This window comes from Manis javanica, chromosome 3, assembly GCF_040802235.1.
Source record: "Manis javanica isolate MJ-LG chromosome 3, MJ_LKY, whole genome shotgun sequence".
In the NCBI taxonomy this organism is placed as follows: Eukaryota; Metazoa; Chordata; class Mammalia; order Pholidota; family Manidae; genus Manis; species Manis javanica.
Genome location: NC_133158.1, coordinates 134,803,741 through 134,827,929, shown reverse-complemented (window position 1 = coordinate 134,827,929; position 24,189 = coordinate 134,803,741). Strand labels below are relative to the sequence as shown.

Sequence of the window (24,189 nt, the reverse complement as noted above, 5' to 3'; positions counted from 1 at the left end):
TCACAAACTGCATGCTGTGGGGAAAAAGCCTGGTGCTCACTATTTCATGGCGCTTTGTTGTTGCAGGCACACTGCACAAGCCTGCCCCAGGGCTTTTCATCTCTGCCAGGGTCCTCTCTCCTTTCATTCTTTGGTCTCAAAGGAGGGCCAACATTTCAGCTGTCACTGGGTGCAGAGCCGTGGTATCGCCAGGCCCCTTCCTACCCCAGGAGCCTCCCTGCCAGCATGCAGCCTCCACTATGGCAGGATCTGCCTCCACACTCCCTCCTTGGACCCGCACTGGCCCTGTTGCCTCCCCAGTCTGGCCTCCATGATTTTTCTTGCTCTCTGAGCATGATTTTTATGTTGAAGGTGCCACTTCTTTTATCCTCTGCCTACAAGGAGAATTTGTGGGCTGTATCATCAGGAGGTTGTTTAGCCTGGGGACCTCTCAGGTCCCAGCTCGTGGTCCCCTTCTTTCTCTGTCTTCCCTTTGTCACTGCAGCTACTTTGGGGTGATTTCCCACAGGGTTTCAGGTGGTTGCTCAGGTAAAGACCCTAGCGATGCCTTCTCTTTTGAACATTATGTTCTGATACAGACAGGATTTAGGAGACTCATTGCCAAATCAGTGTCTCTTCTCTGAACCCTATAGACAGGAATCTGTTTTCTCAGAGGGGCTGAAAAAAATTCTAGATGAAAACTTGGCACCCTCCAGGGGGACTGCGAGCTGGTTTAACAGATGATTAACTTATAATAAAGTCCTACAAGGAACAGTAGACCTGAAAGATGCCCTGGAAAATACCATTGCACAGTGTTCCCACTGGCCCCTGAGACTCTGCCCAGCCCCTTGAGGTGTTCTTTATGAAACTTCATCAGCTTAGAGAAAAGGAAAATGAAGGGTGCTCATTTGGTTGGGTTTCAACATTGGCTGTTTATCTTATTTCTCTTTCTGAAGGCAAAACATGCAGGGAAATCTTGCTGGGAATTATGCCTCATTTTACTCTGTGAGCCATTCTCTTCTGAAGGTCAAAAGCATCTTGACACATTGTTACAAAAATGCTGAAATTAAGATTCATTTAGAGAAGGTTGGGTGGAAAAATGTGTCTGAGAAGATTATCAAGTTATGACTCAGCTTAACCATGTAAATCTTTTAAAAATGTAGCTGATGTTTCATAAGAGGCTCCTTTTAAAAATATTTCTATTGTTCTCCCCAGGAAAGTTATACTATGAATAGAGATATTAAGAAGAAAAAGCTGACATTTTGGAGGCTCAGAAGTTTAGAGGTGGGACATTTATTCTATAAGATTATTAAAGATTTTATAAGCCAATTTGTGGTTCTGGGATAGATACATTTCATATATGCAAAATTTTGTGGTTGAAAAACAGGGAGTTTTTGAAATTAAATTATCTGTCTTCCTTGCTAATATCTTTTTATTTTTCTTTCTAGATCAGTGGCCCTCAAATCTGAGCATACATCAGAATCATCTATTGGGCTTGTGAAAACCTAAACTGCCCTTAGAGATTCTGATTCTGTAGGTCTGGGACGGGATCCAAAATCATATTTCTAACTGGTTCCATGTTGTTGATGCTGCTGGTCTGGGACCACACTTTGAAAACCACTATTGTAGATCTTTGTAAACCTGGCTGCACATTAAAATTACCTGAAGAAGCTTTAAGAAACACCCACATGTGGCTTGGCCATAACAGAACAATTGAATCATAAAAACTTTGTGGGGAAATCCTGGCCATAGAATGTTTCAGAAGCAACTCAAGTGATTCTGCTGTGGAGTTAGGGTTGAAAATCTTTGTTCTAGGTGATGTAGCAACCTTCAAAGACCCTGATGCCACAGCAGGTAGTAGTTAGCAACTGGGTGTTGAGCTGCAGGCCCCTGTGCCCTCTGTCTGGCCAGCCCCTGGCTGCATGGTGGCACCTTTCCGTGGCAGGGAGATTCAGTTTCGGGAACCAATTTGAAGTGTGTGTTATCCGCAAGATTACAGAAAGCCTTCGGGGAGTTTTCTTCTGCCTGGTAACTGGGAGGGTAGCATTGAATCAGAACAAGTTCACACTGTACTCTGGCAGGTGATAGCTAGTCTAGGAGATAATGAATCATTTTAGATTTTTAAAAGAAAAGAGGAAAAAAAGCAATTTTTACTGCTTTCCCCAATATTTTCCTATTTAAGCCTCAAATAGCAACAAGATTAAGACTGGTAGAATTATCTGCAGTTTAACAGATGAGTAAACTGAGGCCCAAAGGAGTTGAGTGAACTACCCAAGTTTACAAGATGCAAAGGTCACAGAGCTGTGATTTGAATCTGGGGCTGTTTAACTCCAAAGGTAAGGGACTCACCACTTCCGGAAAATGCCTTTGGTGCTCCAGTAACCATAGATTTTATGCAGAATCGACTACATAATTTGTGGGTCCCAGTGCAACATGAAACCATGGAACTTCTTGTTAAAAAAAAAAGTTAAAAATTCAAAAAGGCAGCAGCAGATCTTTAAACCAAGTGCAGAGCCTGTGTGCGCAGGTTATACACCCATGAAGCCTGATGTTATGTGTTCATCCTTCTAAACTGTGTATCAAACATTCTGATCAAATAAGAAGGTGTGCTCAGAGGCACCCTGCAAGGGAGTAGGAGCCCCAGATCTGAGTGAGGAGATACTGGATTATAGTCCCAGCTGTGTGAATAACTTCCTGTTGCTCCTGTTGACCTTGAGTATGTTATCTAACCTCTCAGAGGTTTGGTTTACTAATCTATAAAATTATTGAGGGAGAGAGTAGTGGGGAGGTGGTGGACTATGTTAGCATTTCTCAAACTTTAGTTATATGCCACGTTTTTGATGTAGATGTTGTGGTTATGGACTCTGGACCTACATTCTCTGAATTCTAACTTGGCTATGCTGTATGACCTCAGTCAAATGCCTCAGTTTTCTCATGTATCAAATGGGGACTGTTGTGAACATTAAATAAATTAGTAAAAGTAAGGTGCTCAGAATAATGGCTGACATGTGATAAGTACTATTCAAATGTTAATTATTTTACTACAAACTATATGGCACCTGTACTAATACTGATGTTTTTTCTTTCATTTGAATCACTTCTTAAATTTAAAAATAATCAGCAGATTCATGTATGCACATTTTTTCTAGTATATGTGGAAATGTTTAATAACTATGTAATATTTTAAAAAGTTCATTTATATACTCTATAAAATCAGCCCAGATATTACCAATGGAATGGTCACCACATTGTGGGTAACATTGTACTAGATATTGAAGGCCCCTTCCAGCTCTGATAGTCCAGGAATGAATGAATAAATCCAGGTGTCTTTGTGTTTATCCCTTCATTTATCTGACAGATACGTGACTGAAATATTTCTATCCACTTCACTCATTTCTACCCATAGTTGAATCCTTCCATTGGTTAGCCTCAGGTTCCAGTGGAAAAATGTTTAAGAAGAGAAGAGAGACTATGAATACATCATATAAATGGTTAAAACCTTGAAGAGTGAAGGGGGTCCTCTTGGGAAAACCCTCTCAAGTTTAACAAGGAATGAGACCTAGAACAGTGAAAAATTGGGACAAAATGTTGAGAGGAGGGCATAGGATGACCTTCGGGGGCAGGAATCTGCAGGAAGGCACACGCCCTTTCCTTTGAATACTATGTTTCCCCCACTTCCCTTTATCTAAATCTGATCTCATAGGCCCAGTTCAAATTCTACCTCAAAATCCTTTCTTCTGATTGGAAGTTATTTTTTCTCATCTGAAGAGTGCTTTATAATCATAGAAAAGCATTTGTTAAGCACTTACTATGTCCCAGGCACAGAGGACACAATGTTGAACTTCTACTGATCAATACGTGTCCTTATGTTGCCTTGGCCAGGCAAATTGATTTACGTGTATTCATCTTGCCTCTGCTTAAGGCAGGGGCTACTCATTCTATTACTTCTTATTCCTCAAAGCACCATAGGATTCTCCTTAGCTAAGTATTTGTTACCAGAGACCTCAGCTTGCCAAGTTGTGTAGGCAACATAAAAATAGTGACCAAGGAACTTTAAAGTTACTCTTCACTTAAACACCCCTCTCAAGTTATCATGAGCACCAGTTCCCAATCATCTCATAAACATCAGTGATTCTCAGATATGATAAACATGTAATGTGAATGTAAGTCAAGGAAAATTAGAAATCTTGAGAAAGTAACAGGACTTGATGGTGATGAAAGTGAGCTTAGAGAGCAAACTCTAATGCACACTCAGAGCTGTGGACAATTGAATACCTAATGGAGTCATATCAGTCATGGACAGAAGAAGAGAAAATTAGCAAGGATAATGGCCTAATGGGTACTTCCCAAGAGGATGACTGGAATATCAAAGGATGAAGAAAGGACCTTGGGAAAACATGAAAAACTCTTGAATATTTTATAAAAGTCAATCGAAATGACAGATGTTAAATAGTGCAATTTTTGTCCAGAAAATTATGCCAAAAAATCCATACTTAATTCATACTTTGCTCATTTAAAAAAATTAGGACTTGATCAGTATTTTATTTTAATTTTGTCAAGTATAAGAGAACTTTTGCATAACTTTCAGTTGCATAATTTTTAGTTTATGAGATAAAATGCCAATCAACATGAACACCTCTCTTTTACTGTGCTATTTTTGGCCCTTGTTCATGTGGATTCATTCTAAGTGACCTTTTTATAGTATTAATTATCCATAAGGAGAATGTCCAATAATAGTTTCCAATGAAGTAATGGATTGATTGGCATCATTCTTCAGAACTAACGATCAAGACCTTAGGCAGAAAGGGCACAACTGGCTTTATTGACTGTAACGCAGAAAGCAAGTGTTCATAGAACGAGCCAGATTTCCCATGGAATGCAGATGCCTCATCCAGCTAGAAGGTGATTTTGGGATAGGCCTGTTCAAGAACTTAAAAGGAGCTTTCAAGTTTTCCAAAGGAAGTTGCTTACCCACAAAACACCAGACTGCAAACCGGATCCATGTGATGGTGGAGAGCTTTAGCATAAGATAGATGTTCACCAGCATGGCAAAGGCAGGCACAAAGGGGAGGCAAGGGGCCATATAGGGTAGCTTCTTGGGGTTCTCTGGCTGCTGCAGGATCACAAACACCAGGGCACTGATGAGCAGCACCATCAGAGCAACCAGAAGAATGGCCCACCAGCTCCGCTCGGAGATGTAGTCAGAACCAAAGATGACAAAGGAACAGAAGATGAACATGAGGATGAAGAGCAGGAGCACGCAGATGGTCACCGTGTGCCCTGTAGCTGCCGTGGGACGGTCCATTTTGCCTGGGAGGCCCAGCCGGATCCTCATGGTGTAGTAACGGGGCCCAATCAGCTTCTTTAACTTGATGAGGTAAATGTTTTCCGACTCGTCAGCTTCTATGCCTGTGGTCATGTCCACAGTGCCGTAGTTGGGGTGGTTAACATTGTAGGTTGACTTGTCTGATTTCCCAATGAGCATCTCATTGTCCCCCAAGGAAGGTAAGTTCTTGGCTCCACATGTGTTGGTGGCTGGGCCAGAAAACTCTTCTTCACTCACAGGAGAACAAACCTCCTTCTCACAGTCAGCCAGAATGCTGTCCTTTTTCTTTGTGTGCTCCTCAGATAAGAACTTGACAAACCCATCAATGTCACTCTCTGGTTGGTATCGGAGGAGTAAAACACAGACAGAGACCAAGGTGTAGGCGAGGAGTGTGCCAATGGACATCATCTCTATCAGGTCTCTCAGGCTGACTAACAGCGAGAGCAGAGCTGCCAGGAACCCTGACACAATGCAGGCCACCACTGGCGTCTCTGTGTAGGAGCTCACGTGAGCCAGGAACCTGCAGGGAGATGGAGCAGAGGGTTAGTGGCGGGTTACAGATGGTGGCTGATTCTAACATGGCTTGTCACTGTGCGGTCCTGCCCCTCCAATCTACTTCTGGATTCACTGCTCTAAATTCAGCTGGTATTCTTAGCCCAGGTTTGGTTCCTGGAATATAATTTTGTACTTTAATTCCTGGGTTTTGAGGCAGACTTCTTTATCAAAGTTCCTACTTCATTATGTGGTATGAAGGGTTGATTGAATCTACATGATGTTTCAGAAACCTAAACTGAAGCCCAGACTTTGCTGTGAAGAACTCAGAGTTGGAGAAGCCATACACCTGCTTTGGGGTCCTCTGACATATTACCCAAAGTGCAGTCTGTGGACCAGCAGCGTCAGCATCACCTTGGAGCTTGTTACAAATATGTATTTTTCAGATTTCATTTGAGACCTACTACTATGTCAGAATCTCTGGGAGTGGGGCCCAAAAAATAGGCATTCAAAAACCTCCAGAGGATTCTGCCAAACCTTGAGAAGCACTGTGCTATAGCAAAAGTACAGGGAGTTAGTGGGCAAAATAGCACAATAATTATAAAGGTATTGATAGCCAGCTACTGACTGGAGGAGACCAACAAGAGCACCTGAATGGCAGACAGGTCTCCAGCAGTTCCTGTGAGCTTTGAGTAGGTTCCTGCTCCCCTCTCTTTCCTCTGGATCCCCACTCCTCCCTCTGCTTCCATTCCTCCCTCATTCCCCTGATTCATACAAGGCTATCAGCTGTACTTAGAGCCCCAGTGTCTTTCCTCTTAGTTTTCTTTGGTGGCGGAAAACCCTTCCAGGTGTGTGAAGTCGTCACGTCTCCACCATGGTCAGCCTCTTCTCGGTCTGTTCAGCTCCCAAACGGAGCAGTTTTGACCTGGTGATGACTTCAGAGGGTATACAGAGGGACCAGAGCAGAAGATGAAAGCCGACAGCGGAGGTGCAGTCCTGAGCTGGGTCCCTCTGTGCCCCCGAGAGCTCCTGGGCCTAGACGGGTTGCTCCTTGCTTTGCGTACTGGAAGAGCCTTTTCTGTGGGCACTGGGAACTGAGATGTGGCCACCTGCACTTTGTACCATGGGCAGATAGGCTGCTCCATGCCCAGTGCAGGGGGGGTGGACGTGTCATTATGTTGGCATGGCCAAAAGTCTGGCCTTTGGAGTCAGGGAGTCCTGGGTTCAAATCCTGGCTCCCCTCCCCCCTGCCCTAGCCACTCCCACCCACCCCCAGCATCTGGGAGCTTTGGGACATGTTTTTCTCTCTCTCTCTCTGAATGTACTCACCTAGTATACTCATTTGCAAAGCAGAGCTATTGTGACAACTAAATGGGATACTATATACAAAGCACCTGAGATACACAGATGTTCAATAAGTGGTTAACTATTTTTACTACTATTATTAGGTTCTGTTCAGATCTTCTTATCCTCCCTTTGATTGTTACTTTGAACTTTCTCAACTTCAAGGGGCCGTGGAGAGGGGGGCAGTTACCATTGCCTCAATGTGAGGGCAGGTCTGAGATATCTCTGGGGTGGGATCTTCTTCATGGAGGCCACCCAGTGTAATAGTTTGGCACCTGCCATCTTTTCAAAGGAGTACACAGTGTCAGACAGGAGGTGGGAGCAGTTAGTGGCATATTAGTTTGTACGAGATTGAGGGACCTGGAGTCAAACTGTTTTAGAGTCTAAGCTCTTGTCACTCAGACATTTTGCCAGGATATATGATGCATGCCCCAGTCTATGTGACAGTCACTTACATCAAAATTATAGTCAGGCTGACAGTGGCTGACATTCTCCCTGGACAGGTGTGGTGCACAGAATAAATTCCACAGAGCATAACCCATACCTGAAAAGGAGCCCATCACCAGCCATGGCATAAATGACCCTTGGCATTGGGAAGAGGGAGCCCAGCAAGCTGACTGTCAGTCCTGCAACCGACCCAAGGGCCACTATGAATTTTGCAGCATAGAACCCACGAGCGACAAACATCTCCATGAGCGGGGACTCTGTATCAATGGCATAATATGGCACCATCAAAGTTAGGATCATGCTCACCTGTGAAAACAAGAGAAAACATGGTTGGAGGTAGGAGGGACTGACAGCATGGATGGAAGTCCCACAGAAGAGGAATGAGCCCGAAGTCCCACAGAAGAGGAATGAGCCCTAGACCTGGAGCCAGAGGCCTGCACAGCCATTTGATCTGCTACCTGTTGGCACATACCTTTATTTTAGATGAGTCATGTGGCCTCTGGCGCTCTTATCTCAGTATTTTCTTCTCCCATGTGACTTCAGTGGACTGGACCAGATAATCTCTACTATCTATCTGTGGCCCTTTAATATCTGAAGAGTAAGTCTGCAGGTATTATAGCATGAAAGCAGAGCCACTCTGACAGTTCAGCGAAGGGAAGACACTACCAGGTAGAAGGAATTGTGGCCTATAGCACTGGAACCTGGGCCTGACAGTGACCATGAGCACCCTGCCCAGAGCGACAAAACACATTTCTTTTATACTTTCAGGATCCTATAGACTCTTAGCTGTACTACCTCTTATCCTGAAGACCAGATACTGAAATGGCAAAGATGTGTGTAGGAGATCCACGGCCAGTTAGCTGATGGGATCTTTCTATTTTCTCTGTAGCTCACTCTCAGGAGCCAGGCAGGCCAACAAGCAAATTATGGAATCAGGATGGAATCCAGTCCTCCTCTGGGGCTGTATAACCACTGTGGCTTTGCTTAACCAGGAATCGCCTGGGGCTTTCTGGACCTATCTCTCTTCATGTCATAGATCTGCCATAGCACCCCTCCTTTCAGAATTGGCCCCAGGCAATGAAGCTACCAGTCATATGGCCAGATATGGGGCTACCCTGGCCTGTGACCCAAGGACCACTATGCCAGGTCAACACTGGCATCAAAAAGGAAGTTCGGAGCCTAAAAGGGGGAGGCTGGTGCATTCCCAGGACCACTTCTTTGCCTATTCCTTAGGAGCCCAAATGCTCCAGTAAGCCATGGGCCTCCACAGGATGGACCACCACTGCCAAGAAATTTGGCTTTTCTGGTGGGGGAATGGATGCCTGCTGATGAAACATCCCCAAAGCATGATAAGGCCCATGTGTTCTGGAAGAGAAGGTTTCCCAGCAATATCACCCTTTGGGGGTGTGATAGGTGGGCTGGAGGAGAGTGGGATTGATTTTTACAGCAATTCACACCAAGTCTCCTGCGAGATCAGGAGGTACAAAATGTCGGTAGATGCCCAGAGATACAGCGCCGTGTGTAGTCCTGTTCTAAGGGAGGAAGCCCAGAGGAGGAGGAAGTGGGAGGGAAGACTAGGAGGGGGAATGCAGAGCGGAGTGTCTCTGCTGCTTCCCCCATACCACCAGCCATCCCAGACAGATCTGTCTGCGGGGATGTGAGGGTAGAGATAAGATGAAGCCACTTGCACGGTGTGTGCATGGAGGAGGTGCTAATCGACTCACCCATAAACTTCTGAGTGGGCAATTGAATTTCTAGAAACTGCATCCAAGGCTGCTCTCATGTTTTCCTTTGGCTTCCAGGACAATCCTGTTTTGCAGCTTGCCTTGATGATCAATTGGCCGGATTCTTTAGGTAGTTGCTAAAGATGGTTTTGGAATTTTTTGAGTGGGGGTTGGAAAAGGAGGTTCTTTTTGAATGCTTTGGCAGCAGGAACATCAGGGCGGATAGGGCGCACCCCAGCTGCTGGCTCTTTCCTAACTATGGTGACCCAAGTGAGCAAACCCTTAGGACAGGGAGTCTCTGTGTGATCACACACTGGTTGGCTTGTCAGCGGGTTCTGTCCACTGCCAGGGGCTGAGAAGATGTTGGAAGTGGCTGAACTCTTTCTATGATAGAAATTCTGAGATGGGAGCTGTGAGACGACACATCAAAAGGGTGAGGAGACAAGACCAAAGGCTTTATTGTGAGGGCTCCCCTTAGCAGGGAAACCGGAGAGAGTGAGCTTGAACCAGTGTAAAAAGGGGGAGCAATAGCAGAAAGAAATCGCATTTCCCCTGAGGTTTGATGGGAAGAGTGCCTCTGGAGGATGATGCACTTAGTCTCTCTGGGAGAGCCTCGCCTCTCTGCTGCCGGGAAGCTCCCAGAAGACAGAAGAGCATTGAAGAGGGTGCACAGAGGCCCACAATGCCTCACTCGCACACCCACCTGTTACTGCCAGCCTCTGATCTGAGCTCTTTGGATGGCTGCCCACTCCCTGCACACCATCCCCTGGCAGCAGCAAATATCAAGAGCTTGCCTCTGGGGCAGGGAGGGGATGGAGACTCGGAGGCCATGGCTGAAGTGCGGGTCTGGGGCTCCTCCCATCTCGTTTGGAGTCCTGATATTTTCCTTGTCATTGATGAGTGGGGATACAGGGGGCATGTACACAAGTATACACACACCAAGAAGGCACAAGGAAAGGATTACTTCCTGACAGGAGGAAGCCCAGTCACAGAGATAGATTTTAAGGTCAAATATGAAAAGGCCACGAGGAGGGTCCCAAAGGCACTCATACTTACGGATACATATGCTGTCAGGCAGATGATCAGGGAGGCGGTGATAGCATAAGGGATGGATGTGTTGGGGTTCTTGGCTTCCTCTCCGGTGGTGGCGATGATGTCAAAGCCAATGAAAGCATAGAAGCACGTGGCTGCTCCTTGGAGCACCTGTGTGGACAATGGCATTACTCAGCTTCAGTGTCATGGCAGCACCAGGGCCCTCCATGTGGCACCCACAGTTGCCCAATTCCTGGCAGACATGGCTGAGTGGCAGAGAGGATAATGTAGGGAAATTTATGTAGACACTCAAGTTCTGATCTTCTCTATTCTCTAGCTGTGTGATCCTGGGCAACTGCCTCACGTGTAACATGGAGATTAGAAGAATTATGGCCAAAGAAAATGGGTCATTCAACACATGCAAATCACTTTTGGAAATAAGTGGGGTTATAAATAAAGTAATAAATTGGCTGTTCCTATGTTTTGGGGAACACATTGACCTCCTCATTCTTTATTTTCATTCAATGGTTCTCACACAACCAGGAGATGTATGAACACCCCTAGAGAATGTTTGGAAATGTGGGGAGAAATTCTGACTGTCCCAGAAACACGGGGCGAGTGTTTCAGGCGTGTAGTGCAGGGGGCTCTGATGCTTCTGCACGGAGGAATTGTTCTGCCCAAATTGCCACTGGTGCCCCTGATCACTTCTGGGAACTTCCAGATCTGAAATGATGTAAAATATTTTCAGATCTCCAGATATTCTATTGTCTTCCATGGAAAGACAGGAAGAAATAGTTTGATTTTTCCATTCCTTTTGGGGGCTTGAGTGGCCCCACTGGACCACAAGCAGGAGAAGGTACAAGGCATGAGGCAGTGCAAAGCTGGGGAGGTGGTGGCAGCGGCCCGGACTGGGTGTCTGCCGAGGAGCCGTCCCCGTGGCTCTAGGGAGGCTGGGTCTTGATGAGTCTGAATGGTAGTGAAAATCTTCCTTTGAGGAATGAGTTACTTTCTTTCACAGAATCTACTGAAGTTTAAATGAAGTTTCTACCTTAGCATTCTTATTATCAGCTGAAAGTAAAAAATAGGCCTTTCTGCATGCTTGGAGATGTCCTTTTAGGTCCAGGAAAAGCTCACTGCTGAGGAGAACAGGGAGGGTCTTAAAGAATTGCAGGCTAAGCCTACTGGGGAAGAAGGGGAGAGGTCTGTAAACCAGGCTATGCAGGAACAACCAGGGACCAGGGACCTGAAGGAAAAAAGGCTCAGTGGAAGTCACAGGGGACACCTTCCGATTTCGAAGAGGAAGTTGGAAGACAAGCACGTCCCAGGCTCCAGAGGGGCTCTCAGAGCCATTGGCCTGGGCGGGGGCAGATTGTGCTCAGAGTGCAGGCTCTGCAGTCTGGCACACCTAGGCTGGCTCTGCCACATGCTAGCTGGGTGACCTAAAACAAGTTCCTTACTTCTTAGAGCCTCATTTTCTTTATCACTTAAATGGAGATTAAAAATAGTACTTAGCTCATTCAGTTACTATAAGGACTAAATGAGATACTATAGTAAACTGCAGTCCTGGAGTCCAGTAGGTGCTCAAAAAATATTAGTTCCTACTACCAGTACTTTTACTATTGTAAGTTTTTTGAGAACAGATGAAAACCAGGGAAACAAAAACATTCTTCTCCCTCCTTCTCCTCCTCCTCCTCCTCCTCTTTGTTCTTTTAAACACTCAACATATATTTATTAACTACTTCCATGTGCTTGATGATGTGGACACCATCATAAGCAAAAAGTCTAGAGGAAATTATCAGAACTGAGCTGTGGTATCAAAATGAGCAAGATTAATAAGATTCTATATTATTTAAAAAATACAAATGCTACTCCTTTCCAAGTGAATGAAAGAATGGATGGCAATTATTGATAATGATTAGATAACAGAAAATTAACTATGATCAAGTTAGAAGGGAGAACTAAGTTTTCAAACAGAACGTTAGCCAGAATTTGCCTATGTAGAGCTAGAAAGCAATCTTTGACGTAAGACTGAATAGGTTAAATGTAGGACATTTGGATGTTCTACTGCATTAGGCAGAAAACAGAATTTAACTCAGATGGTTCAAGTAAGATGATTTCAATGATGGGACTACAGGAACCAAGTCTGGGAGAGAAGGAGGGGGAAGTGCCCCGGCCCTGCTCCTCTCTTACGTTCTCAGCTCCTAACGGTATCTTCCAGTGGCTACACTGAATGGGAAGCAACCAGCAGGGGTGTCCTGGAGCGCAGAGCAGAACCTGAAGGCTGGAAAATGGATCTGGGGAACAGAGGCAGATGGAGAAAACCAGCCCACCTGCCCAGATCAAACAGAACTTGGACTAACAAGACATAGATTAAGTAAATAGATTAACCAAGAGAAGAAAATATAATTAGCAAATAAAGGTCACCTTTCCACTTGAATTAGTTTGAATTATTCTTCCTTGCAAGTAAATGATCCCTGATGGGTAAATGCAAAAGAGCCATGAAATTAAACTCTGTATGGGTGTCCCTACCCAAACAGGCAACTAAGAACTGCTACCCATTTCACTCTATAAAGATCTCATACGCAGCCACTACTGTTCATGATGTGGGCACCCTCCCACGCATGAACGAATATGTGTGGCATCCGGGGTGAGTATCTGTAGATAAAATTGGTGGGTGAAGTGTGTGTGTGTGTGTGCTTGTGTGTGTGTGTGTATCCATGTGAGTATGTGTATTTCTGGGTTCACTGGTACTTTATTGTAACATCCCTTTGATATTTTATATAGGTAAAAAATAGTATTGACTTTGAAATTTGATTAAGCGGAAATTGTTTTCCAAAGTAAACCTGATGTAGCTGCTCAGCCAGGTGATCCAGATTATCTGTCCCTCCACAGAGTGGACAGGGCAGCAGCACATGCCTCGGGGGCAGGACGGCTGCTGTTTAAGAAGTTGTTTAAAGCAATGTCATTAGTGGCCTGCTACCATGTGTGGGCTCCCTAAAAGGTGGCCCCGGTGCCCTGCTGATATCTGAGAGGCAGGCATTAGGATGAGGCAACCCTCCATATTTTGCCTTGGCCAGTCTGCCAGAGGCCCAGGACATAATTAAGCACCTTCAGGTAATTCACTCCCAAGATAATAAGATGGAACTCCAAATTCAATAACCTTTTATACCACCCTCACTCTCCAGATCTATTAGCGGCCTGTCCACAGTGACAGTGGAATGTGCTAATAGGTTCCAACAAATGGATTCAAATATGGAGAACATGAAAAACAACTTTTTCTTTGCTTGGAAGCTGTCAGCATTCCCTACAAATGCTCGCTATGGACCATTTTCCTGGGATTTGTTTGTGCTGGTAGAGTGTCTTGTTTGGTTAAAGAAAAACCATAAGATAGCATCAAGAACAAATAACATACAGGGAATACACATCCAACAATTTTCAGGGGCTGAGGAATTGCAGATGGAAGCAGGGGTTCAGCTGAGGGCCAGCAGTTACTTGATATAGGGAGAAGTGTTTGTTGTTCTTAAGCTCTTCACGACCAAAGAAGCGTTTGACCCAGAACCTGTAAGTGAGTAAACCATTCCTTAAGTTATTTTTTTTGGAAGGAAGTGGTTGAAGCAGGGCAAGTAGGCTTATGAGGGGGGTCCACGGCCAGAGGACAGATTGTTCATTAACCCTTTCAAATTATTTGAGAATTGTGTTTCAAGGCATGCAATGGTATCCTTATAAACCGTCCACCACACAATAGCTTTCTCCATCCCATCCTACCTAAAATGATTGGAGAATGAAATAGATTAGAACTCTGAATTAATCTCCTAGACATGGTTAGGAGTCAGGTTTTCCCTGAGGAATAAAGAAGTTCATGCAGCTGTCAATTAGGCAGCATGTTTTTGTTGACATTTGTTCAATAACAGAACAGGGAGTGTGTTAGTTAACTTGGTGGTAATGTGATTGTGAGAAGGTGCCAGACCTTAAAAAATAAGATCTATATTCAAAGTGGCCTTGCTGGACTAGAAGTGACCTGAAATCGGAGGGGAGAAAGAACAGTCCAGGTCCATTTGCTAGGAAGGAAATGCACTGTGCAGAAATCCACGGCCAGGCAGACAGCAAAAAGGATGAGTGAGTCAGAACATCTGCACACTGGGCTGTCCTTTGTGCTCAGATAATACTTTTAGTCACAGTGACCAGGACACACATTTGAATTTCCTGCGGGATAACTGATTTGCAGTGAAAAATCCAAAATCCTAGCCAAGGTTTGGTGGCCTGTGACAAGCCTACTCAGGACAGCTGATTTGGGTTAGAGTGAGGTCAGTGAGGCTAAAGGTACAAAAGAAGGCAATCGGTTTCAGGTGTCCAAACCCAGGGTTAGTAGAGTGAATATGGCCTTTGTCTCATCCATGATTTATGATCTAGAACTGTGACCTTAACTTTTCTAAACTTATTTTGATGTAAAAGTGGGGATTACATGAGAAGTATGCATGAAAGAGTATGTCATTAGGAAAATGTGTTAGGCATGGCATCCTTCCTTTCTTGTTTATCCCTGATTTCTGATCCTTTCTTCTTGCTACAAAGTTAGTGAGAAATCAGGATTTGTAAATGGGAGTTCTGGCTTAGGAAGGCTGGCTCGATCAGCTTCTTCCTTGATGAGGTGGGCTTGGGACTGAGGAAGGATGTGGAGCCCCTGAAAGGGAAGAAGAGATCCCCCCACAAGGAGAACAAAGACCCCAGAAGAAAGCACCAGGGCACTAAAAGACTCATTCATCTTCTCCAGCATGGGCAAAGGGTATTTACACAGAGGATGAGCTCCTTCCAGTCTTTGCATGGGGCCCACACTATGGTATGTGCCATTTAGGTGAGCTATTAGGAGATTTTGAAAATTAAACATGAACTGAGTAATTAAGAGAAGTTTTCAGATTGTTTTGTCTTAGCGAACAATCACACTTGGCCTGGGCTGGTTTAACTATATTCCCAACTGAAGATCGGAAAACAGAGCAGACCACATCTTAATGCTCCTCTCAGCTCCAAGACTCTATGACTTTGTGAAAGCTTAAGGGAAATGAAAATGTAGTATGTCAGATTAATTACCTTATCCCCTCTCTTTTTTAAAGAAGGCTCAAGAGGGAGGGGGTCACCATGCACAAGGTGCTCATAGTGGAAAGAGTTTTGGAGTCACACAGACCTGGAAAGGAATTTCCGTCCTGGCACTGACTAGCTAAGGGACTTCAGGTAAGTTGCCCTGCCTCTCTGAGCCTGGATTCTCCATCTATAAGGTGGGGACAGCAGCACCTGCTTTAAAGTTTTGTTGTCAGAGTGAGATAATAGTCATAGAGCTCAGTGCTGGGCACCTAATAGTCTATGAATTCTAGCTCCTTCTTCCTATAATTATCACTATTGCTAGCCACACAATGTGCACATAAAAACACCCAAGATTTTATTATTTTTTGCAAACATTGGGTACAATTAGTTTTTCTACCTGATGGATGAAAAAAACCTAAAAACTCAGAAAAAGTTAGTCAAAGCTTTGCAGTAAGTCCATGACCCAATAATTTTTATATTGTTAAGAAATGGTGAGAATATTTTCATGTGCTATGAGGAAAATGCAGTTGTTGAGTTCTGGAAAAACATTCTTTCTTTGTCACTCTTAACATTTGTTGTTTCTTTTATTTGATAGGAAAGGAATGATTTGTATTGTAAGAAAATATAGACTTGGGGATCCAGTATGGGGTCAACAGTGTTTCTTTGTCTCTTCTGGTTTTAACCGGTTTCAGGATTTATTCATTTCGAGGAGGAGGGCTGCACTTTGTGGTGCTGTGGAATTCTTACAGATAAGCAGAAGACTAGAAATCTTGGTTTAAACTACTTCCCTGCTTATTCTCTGCATTGGACAGTGTGGCATGGTTCAAAATAAACATGAATGTCGTCCAAAAGAGATTTCTGATCCCTGGACATCTTGGAGGAAAACTAGTCTAAGCAAAAGCCACAAAAGCAATCCTGGTGGAATCCTGAACTTGACCTCTGCCACCAGTGCTAGGCAGGTGTGCCTCCCCTGGTCACAGGTTTTTTATCTTTTAAAAGAGGGGGTAGGACCAAGTGACCGCTAAGATGCCTTCCAGCTCAAAATTGTCTGATGTATTTTCTACTGGGTAAAAAAATGGGCCAGTCAGTTATGCTGATAAATCCAGGCATACTAGAGAAAGCATCTAGGCCTGACTTAGAACTACCTGTCCATATAAAAGGATTCATTGCTCTGAATGTTCCATTTTTCCCACCATGTAGATCATGGGGATGAGATCTGAAAATGTCCTTTTGGTCCAGCCCACTCTCTTGCCAGCCCCTTCAGCACACCAGGTGGACTCCTGTGCTGTGAGCCGTGCCACTGGAATGAGGTTTACACCAGCGCCCACTTGGCCACTCAGCTGTCCTGGGACCTCAGCGGGACTCTCCACCTCAGGTCCAGCATTGGGATTAGATAGAAAAACTATTATTTCCCTGGTTCTCTGGGTAGGCACCACTCATCCCTTCCCCATCCACTCACCCTCCTGACTTCCTTTAATTTACTTCACTGTTTATTTATGGACTGTCTGTCTCTCTGCATAGACTATAGAGAGATTCTATAGAACCAAGCTGTTCATATACAAGTTTTGGAGTCAGACAGTCCTGGTTTTGGGCCCTGACTCTGTCACTTACACTGTGTGCTTAATAACATGTCATTTGACATCTTGTTGATTTTTTTCATCTCTAAGTATCTTCCTTGCAAGGTTATTAGGAAGATTAAATGAGATATTACATGCAAAGCACTTAACATAGTATTAGGCATATTGTAAGTGGCCAACACACCAAATATATTATTGTTACCTGTGTAGTGTGGGATCTCAATAAATGTTTGTGAAACAAATAAATAAAAAAATTATATAAGAACCACTTCTTCAGAACATTCCAATTAAATTCAGATAAAAGGTGATGAATAGGGTGCCATGAAGATGATGGGACAGAGCAACATTTTCTTGAAAACATGTCTCAGACTGTCACTGGGTGGAAGGCAGAGCTTGTGCTAGCTCTCCTGGGCTTTAGGAGCGAACTTACCCCTGACCAGCCATGGGGCAGGAACTGGCCCTCAGCCCAGTATTTCCCATTGATGAAGAAACAGCCTGCGATCATGATGAACACCCACACCGCCAGGTTCAGCACGTTGAGGATGTTGTTGAAGCCCACGGAGTTCTTCACCCCCAGCGCGATGATGACGGTGACAATGACCGCTATCACCAGGGCCAGAAGATCGGGGTATGATTCTTTACCTTTCCCTAGGAGGTGAAAGATGGGAGTTAACATCGTCCAGAGGGAAAAAAGGGCATGCACCGCCCTCCCGCCCCTGCAGGGCATCTGCGCCCAGTGCCGGGAGGGGTGGTCAGTTTGCCAAGGAGTGAGAAGCAGGAGCCGTTTGTGTGTGTGTGCGCGCACACCTGTATGCTGGGCCATAGGTGTCTGTCTGCAAACGGAAGGCTGAGGTGAGCTGGTATCCTGACCCCCAAAACTGGATCCGTGATATGACAACTGCAACAGTGTCTATGGAACCGTGGTGTGGAACACCTGAAGTCGGGACCGCCCTGGGGCATTCAGGGCCTGTGTCTGCGTCTAACATGTTATTTGAAAATGGTTTTACCTTCACCGTTCATCACTTTATAGTCCATACATTTTCCATTTCATTCCAGCAATCTTTTTATTATTAGAAATTTTAAAAAGATGTGTTTTTGTAAACTATTGGGAGGAGGGTGTGTTTTTTCTTTCTTTTGTTATGTGGTTGCAGAGAGAATGACCGGTGAACACGCCCCATCAGCTCGGTCTAGTTCATGGGGTCTAGTTCATGGGCAGCAGACTCCTGCCCTCTGTGGAGCGCAGAAGGCACTGCCCAAGCTGCCGGGCTCCTGATTTCAGCTGTACGTTTGCCTGTCACCAGCTGTGGGCTCTGGGCACCTGCCTCATTTCTCAGGACCTCATCTGTAGAGCAGAGGGTTTAGATTGCTTGATTCTGGAGGGCCCTTTCGGACCTAAACTACTGTGAAATCAGTACACTGAGGAGATGTGGTCTTCATACTTTTTAATCTCATGGTGTCTGGATGCTCAGCATTTTTGGCAATTCCTCTGACATAGGGACATTGAAGTCAAATGACTTGCACACAACCACAGAACTAGTCCTTGAAATTCTGAGGCAACGCTCCAATGCTTCCTCAACTTTTGTTTGGCTTCTCATGATTATAAAAGGATAAAGTCACACATCAGGGTGGAAAGTGGGTGACAAATGATGGATGGAGCCTGAAGTCTCGTGGCATTTGTTATGTGAGTTTCTGATTGTTTAGTATTCACTCAGTTACATTACCCATCCTTGACCTCTGCTAGACTGGAATCCAGTTTGTTCCTTTAAAGATAGATTTTTCTCTTTATCTAAAAATCAACACATTCTTATTTATGAAAATTAAACAATATGATGAAACCGTTGGAGAAGTTTTTTACAGTTCTTTTTTCTGCATTAGTTTTAATTTTATACAGTTATTAACATGATGTATGAATAATTTATATCCTTTGTCCTGTGACATTACATCAAAAACATATTTCATATTATTACAAAATTCTTCCTAATCATCCTTTTGATTGCTAGCTACATAATATGCTTCTGCAATTTACTTAATCATTTGCTCCATTGTTGAAAATTAAAATTGTTTCTAATTTTTGGTTGTTATAAATAAGGCTGTGATGAACATCTCTTCTTGTAAAGTTTTTATGGAAATCAGAATGATTTCTTTAGAATAGATTCACAGGGGAAGAATTACTTAGCCAATATATATATGTATATATATATGTATATATATACACACATACATATTTAAAGCTCTTGATAAATTTTGCCCAACTGTATCCTGAAAGGGGAACCTGCTCTTTTGGTTCAGTAAGTTTACACATGGGGATAAGAGGATGTGGCAGGCTCACCTAGGCCGTTGAGGATTCCCACGCTGTCCCCCATCCAGCGGCTGATGGTGTGGTTTGCTAGTGAGTCAAACATGCTGCTCAGGGCACTGGCACCAGCTGCAGTCCCGATCAGGTACTCCAAGATCAGGTTCCAGCCGATGAAAAATGCCACAAACTCCCCCACAGTGACGTAGCTGTAGGTGTAGGCGGACCCCGTGGTCTTGGGGACACGGACTCCGAACTCTGCATAGCAGACACCTGCATGGGACAGGCACATGTGGGTGATGGGCTTCCGGGGGCCTCCTGGTACCTTCTTGGGTGGAAAATACAGACTCTTTGGGATCTTAGAACAAGTACACAGTTTTATGTATATGGATTTATTCAAAGCCAAGTTGTTTGTCTTTCAACCCCAGTTCTGAAAAACTTTTTAACCTGAATGCTTGGGAAGGCACGCAGAACCAATTCTAAGGAACTATTAGAAGCTGACCTTTATTTAGAAATATTCCCATTTGTTCTATGTGTCTTTGTCATTGGTCCTCAGATGTCATATATCCTGAGTGAATGTAGGCATGATTCATTGTGAACCCACATTTGAAGGCATCAGGATTATAGTGTGTGTAACATTCTTCTCTTTCATTTTCCCATTTGATGAGGTGCTCCTCATTTGAAGGTGATACTTCAAGGGATCTGTGAAAATCCTGTACTATATCTAGAGGGGGTTGATAAAAAAAATGCCCATATAAATAAATGATTAGTTAACAAGGAAATTTAGCACATGCAAAAGATAATTTAATGAACACTTTTAGAGTGCCTACTATGTGCTTGGCAGAGTGCTAAGTGCTGGGAATAAATAAGGCAAGTGAGACATGGCCCTGCCCCTCCAGGGGAGATATATCAGAAAATCACTGCACATTAAAGGCTCTGTGAGCTTGGTAATGCAGAGCTGTACAGGAACACAGAGCAGGGACGAGAGAGAGTTACGTCAGCTGGTGTTGAGGGTTATGGAGGAATTAATTGGACGTAGAAGGTGGAACATGATACAGACATGTCAGAGAGACTGAAGTGTTTGGGTGGAGGGCAGTGTGCATAGGGGCACTGGGAGAGACGAGGCTGCAGAAGCAAGCAGAAGCCATGTGCTTTGCAAAGCATGTCAAGGCCCACTTTCACTAGAAAATCTATTGAATCATAATTTTAGGAGATGGTGATCAGAAATGTACATTTTAACAAGCTCCCACTTATATTTGAAAAACATGAGTATATTGTCTCATTTTTTGTTTGATGGAATTTTAGGTCAGGTTAGAAAGTGACTGTGAATATACTAAAGTTCTGGGAGTTGGGAGAGTTTCCTGCATTGTGCTAGGAAGTCTGGGTGTGGAGCCAGTGGGTGGGGCACCAAGTTGGAGGACAGACAGAGGACAGCTTGGAGGAGACACACCAGGAATGAGGTGAAGGAGGATGTAGGTGGGGACTACCACGTAAATATGTAAACTTTGCCTTCAGTCCCGATTTTGTGAAGGCCAAACCTGAGGTTCTCTCATCACAAATCAGAGAACAATAATTCAGTCTTTTATGGATAAATAGAGTAGGTTTCCTCTCCTTTGAAGGGGTTGAAATCAGTGCAAGGAAGCAAAAATAGAGATGTCAAAAGCCATGACACAATGAACAAGTGAGTGTGATGCAACATCTCTTTTCAGTCCCCTCAGCAGCGTCAGCTGCCAGGGCGTCCATACGGAAGGGGCACCAGGCAGCTGGGCTGCACTCCCTTGTCTCCATTCTACACTGAGCCTACTTACCGCCTTCCATTCAGTTTCCGTCTTTGTAAAATAAAGGAATTGGACTGGGATGCTCTCTTAAGGGTCTGCCATTTTTATATCTAGGATTCTACCTGTCATATTGAGTTTTACTGATTTTGCTGCAAAATATATTGAGCATAATATACTTTTCTTTTACATACTTCACTCTGTTGCATTATAGAGGTGCTCTCAGGGCCAAAACAGCCATTTGTCCCTGCATTGAATGGCTTCCTATGTCAGCCTCCATTTTTAAAAACAGTTTCCAATCTCCTTCTTGGAGGTCAGACTGTAAATTATGTCTTCTCGTTGCTGTCATAGGACTTACCTTGAGTAGTCAGACCACTACCTTTTCTAAATTGCTGCTCCCAACACCTGACATTTAAACTGTCAGTGTGAGTCTAAAAGTAGGAAGGAAGTGGTCTCTGGAGGAAGGTCTGAAGATCTGTGAGGAAAGTATAAGGGATAAGCAGTGCGAATGAGGACCCAGTGGCATTTTCTTGGGTGCTTGGAGGGCTTATGTGCTCTCTTATGAAGAGAGTTGAGTTTGCACATGCACAGTAGGTCGTTCTTTCAGTGCAGTGTGGAAGGGGTTAGGAAGCAATTAGCTTCTGCTCTTCAGTGTAGGTCTACAGCTTCACCCAATGATTCTTATAGACTATGAGCTTCTTCTCTCCACCCTTCTTTACCCACTGAGAGTGTACAAGGCTTATAAATAGAATTTTTTCAAAAAATGCTTTTGAACTGGCATCAATTTGCAAATTTAATTTGGAGAGCTACTATTGTGAAGTTTGGGCAATCAAAGGTTCTGTCCCTAATATTTGATCTGCCAAATTAAGTTAAGAAATACCCAATTTACCATCAGAACCCACTTACCAAAACTCATTAGCAAATAGTTACGTCTTCCTTAGGCCTTGTGAGGGACCAGGTATTGCTGACCTGAGTCAGAGAAAGAGGCCCTGTGCTGTGTATGGTGCCGGAGTGTATGGAATCCTAGTCATCCGTTTCCCAAGGTCCTGCTTGGGTCCCGATGACTGGAGTTCGGGGAGAAGAGTGGGAAAATCAACTAGCCTCTAGTCATGTGAGATAATTTCTGCTTCCAGAACCATTCTTTTGGACACACTGTAAGGGGTTTTATTTTTTAATCCCTCTGATTTATTTGTATGTAGGAATGCAGGCTTTTACTGAGCATTAGTTTCCAGCCTATCACTGAAGCCCAGTACTGAGGAGTGAGTGATTTCAATGTCAAATATCCTGGAAAAAACTAGAAAATGTCAATCATTCAATTTTTCCCCCCCAAAATCTAGTGTTCAAGAGAGACACATTCAATGGTTTCTAATTTTCAATAAGAAATAAAACCACAGAAAGGGAAACCTTGGTTTTTATCCTCAGTTATATAGTAACTGAGTGCAAAAGCAAGTTACTTACCTCACGTGGGTAAAATGATGGGCCAGTTAGCTAAGCTTCAGGGACCCTTCTAATGCTGTCATTGTTTGGTTTCACAGCTGGAATTAGTTCTTACTCATTTGAGTCAATGGAAGAAGCCCTATAGAAAATACTGCAAACTCGTAGTTCTCAACAAAGATGGTACTGCCTCCTAGAGGGAATTTTGGAAATCTGTGGACATATTTATGGTTCTCATGATGATGTGGGCCCTTGAGGCATTAGGCAGGCAGGTGCCTGCGCTGTCAGACAACCTGCATTGTGTGGGACCATCCACAGAATGAGGCACTGTTCTATGCTTTCCATGACTTCTGAAGGCCCCAGTGGAAATTCATGTAAATAAAAACCTGTTTTTAATTTTTGAGCCTGAATCTATCTCCATTTTACATATTAACACCAAGTTGTTCTTTTTTTTTTTTTTGCATGATTTTATATGCATCAACTTGTCCAGGACTGTACCAACTGCATAAACTGAGGGACAGTTGTAGTTTGTTTTTTTGGGAGTTTACCGAGTTAGTCATTATTTTGAAAAACCATATCATCAACAGCAGCATAACACATGGTCTTGGAACTTCAAACAGGACACCTGTGTGAGTGCATTTGTAGCAACTGTGTCATAGCAGGTGTACAGGTGATGGTAGGAGTTTGTGATGACTTCAGTATGTCTCATAATGTCCCAGTATTCACACATTTAAATATTATTTGTATTAGAAATGCATTTTCTTTTATTTCTTCTCCACACTCAGGGAGACTGAAGTTTTAAAAAGTTCAGTGTGTAAGAAAGTAACATTATCTGTAGTTTGCAGTTCAGAATGGTACAGGAAGAATTGTAAAATATTTATTACTTGAAGTTGATTTGGTGTTCCAGCGTGGAGAGTCACTATTCTAAATAAGAACTAAATTTATAAATAGTCTCTTCTCAATTTAGTACTGTATTTAAAAAATTTCTTGCTCTGGAGTTACCTTCCTAATCATATTTGCCTTATGCTGTTGTTAAAGTGATTCTGCATACCTTGGCCACCCACTAAGGGACTGGAGAGGGAGAGGCATATTGATTCCCAAAGTATAACTCTATAGTTGGAGAAAATCAATATGGACAACAATGCTGGGGTGCAGATGGGCATCAATGAGTGACTGCATGCTGCAGACCACAGATGAAAGTTTTCCATTAGAGCTGTTCAGAGATAGCAAGTCTAAGTCCTTAAGAAATGTCGAGGATTCATTTCAGCAGGACTGGAGGGAATAGGGATGATTTCTCATAGCCTGCAACTCAAGTATTCTTTTCTACTATCCAGTCTTCAAGTACATGATAATTATATTCCTGTTTCATTGTGTCATATCCCTAGTGTTTTGCTTTATTCCTACGCCCAGAACTATTTTATTGTTTTACACACTTAGGACTTAACACTTTGAAAAGAAGTTTGGGACAAGATCCCAGGAAAATTCCACATTTGAAATATTCTCTATCAGTCCCCTCTTCTGTACACCAAATGATGTGATTTGGGGTTCAGAGAAATTTGGTGCCTTTTGATGTTAATTTCTTCCCAATTCAGAGAGTCTAGTAGGTATAATAGGCTAGCCTTAGGTTAAATACTTGCAGAGAGCCTGCATTCACTGTCGAACTTTCCAAACTGTGCCTAATACAGTGCTGCCG

The 24,189-nt window shown here is 43.7% G+C and overlaps 1 protein-coding gene across 1 annotated transcript in view; it reads right to left on the bottom strand.

Moving 5' to 3' along the window:
* Nucleotides 1-24,189, bottom strand: part of SLC7A14 (solute carrier family 7 member 14) — a 105,933-nt gene that overhangs the window by 12,371 nt on the left and 69,373 nt on the right. The window contains exons 3-7 of the mRNA XM_073232095.1: nt 19,324-19,560; nt 17,425-17,642; nt 10,369-10,515; nt 7,686-7,894; nt 4,951-5,825 (exon numbers count right to left, since the gene is read on the bottom strand). Of these exons, the coding sequence (XP_073088196.1) occupies nt 4,951-5,825; nt 7,686-7,894; nt 10,369-10,515; nt 17,425-17,642; nt 19,324-19,560 (1,686 nt within the window). The remainder of the gene's footprint in view (nt 1-4,950; nt 5,826-7,685; nt 7,895-10,368; nt 10,516-17,424; nt 17,643-19,323; nt 19,561-24,189) is intronic.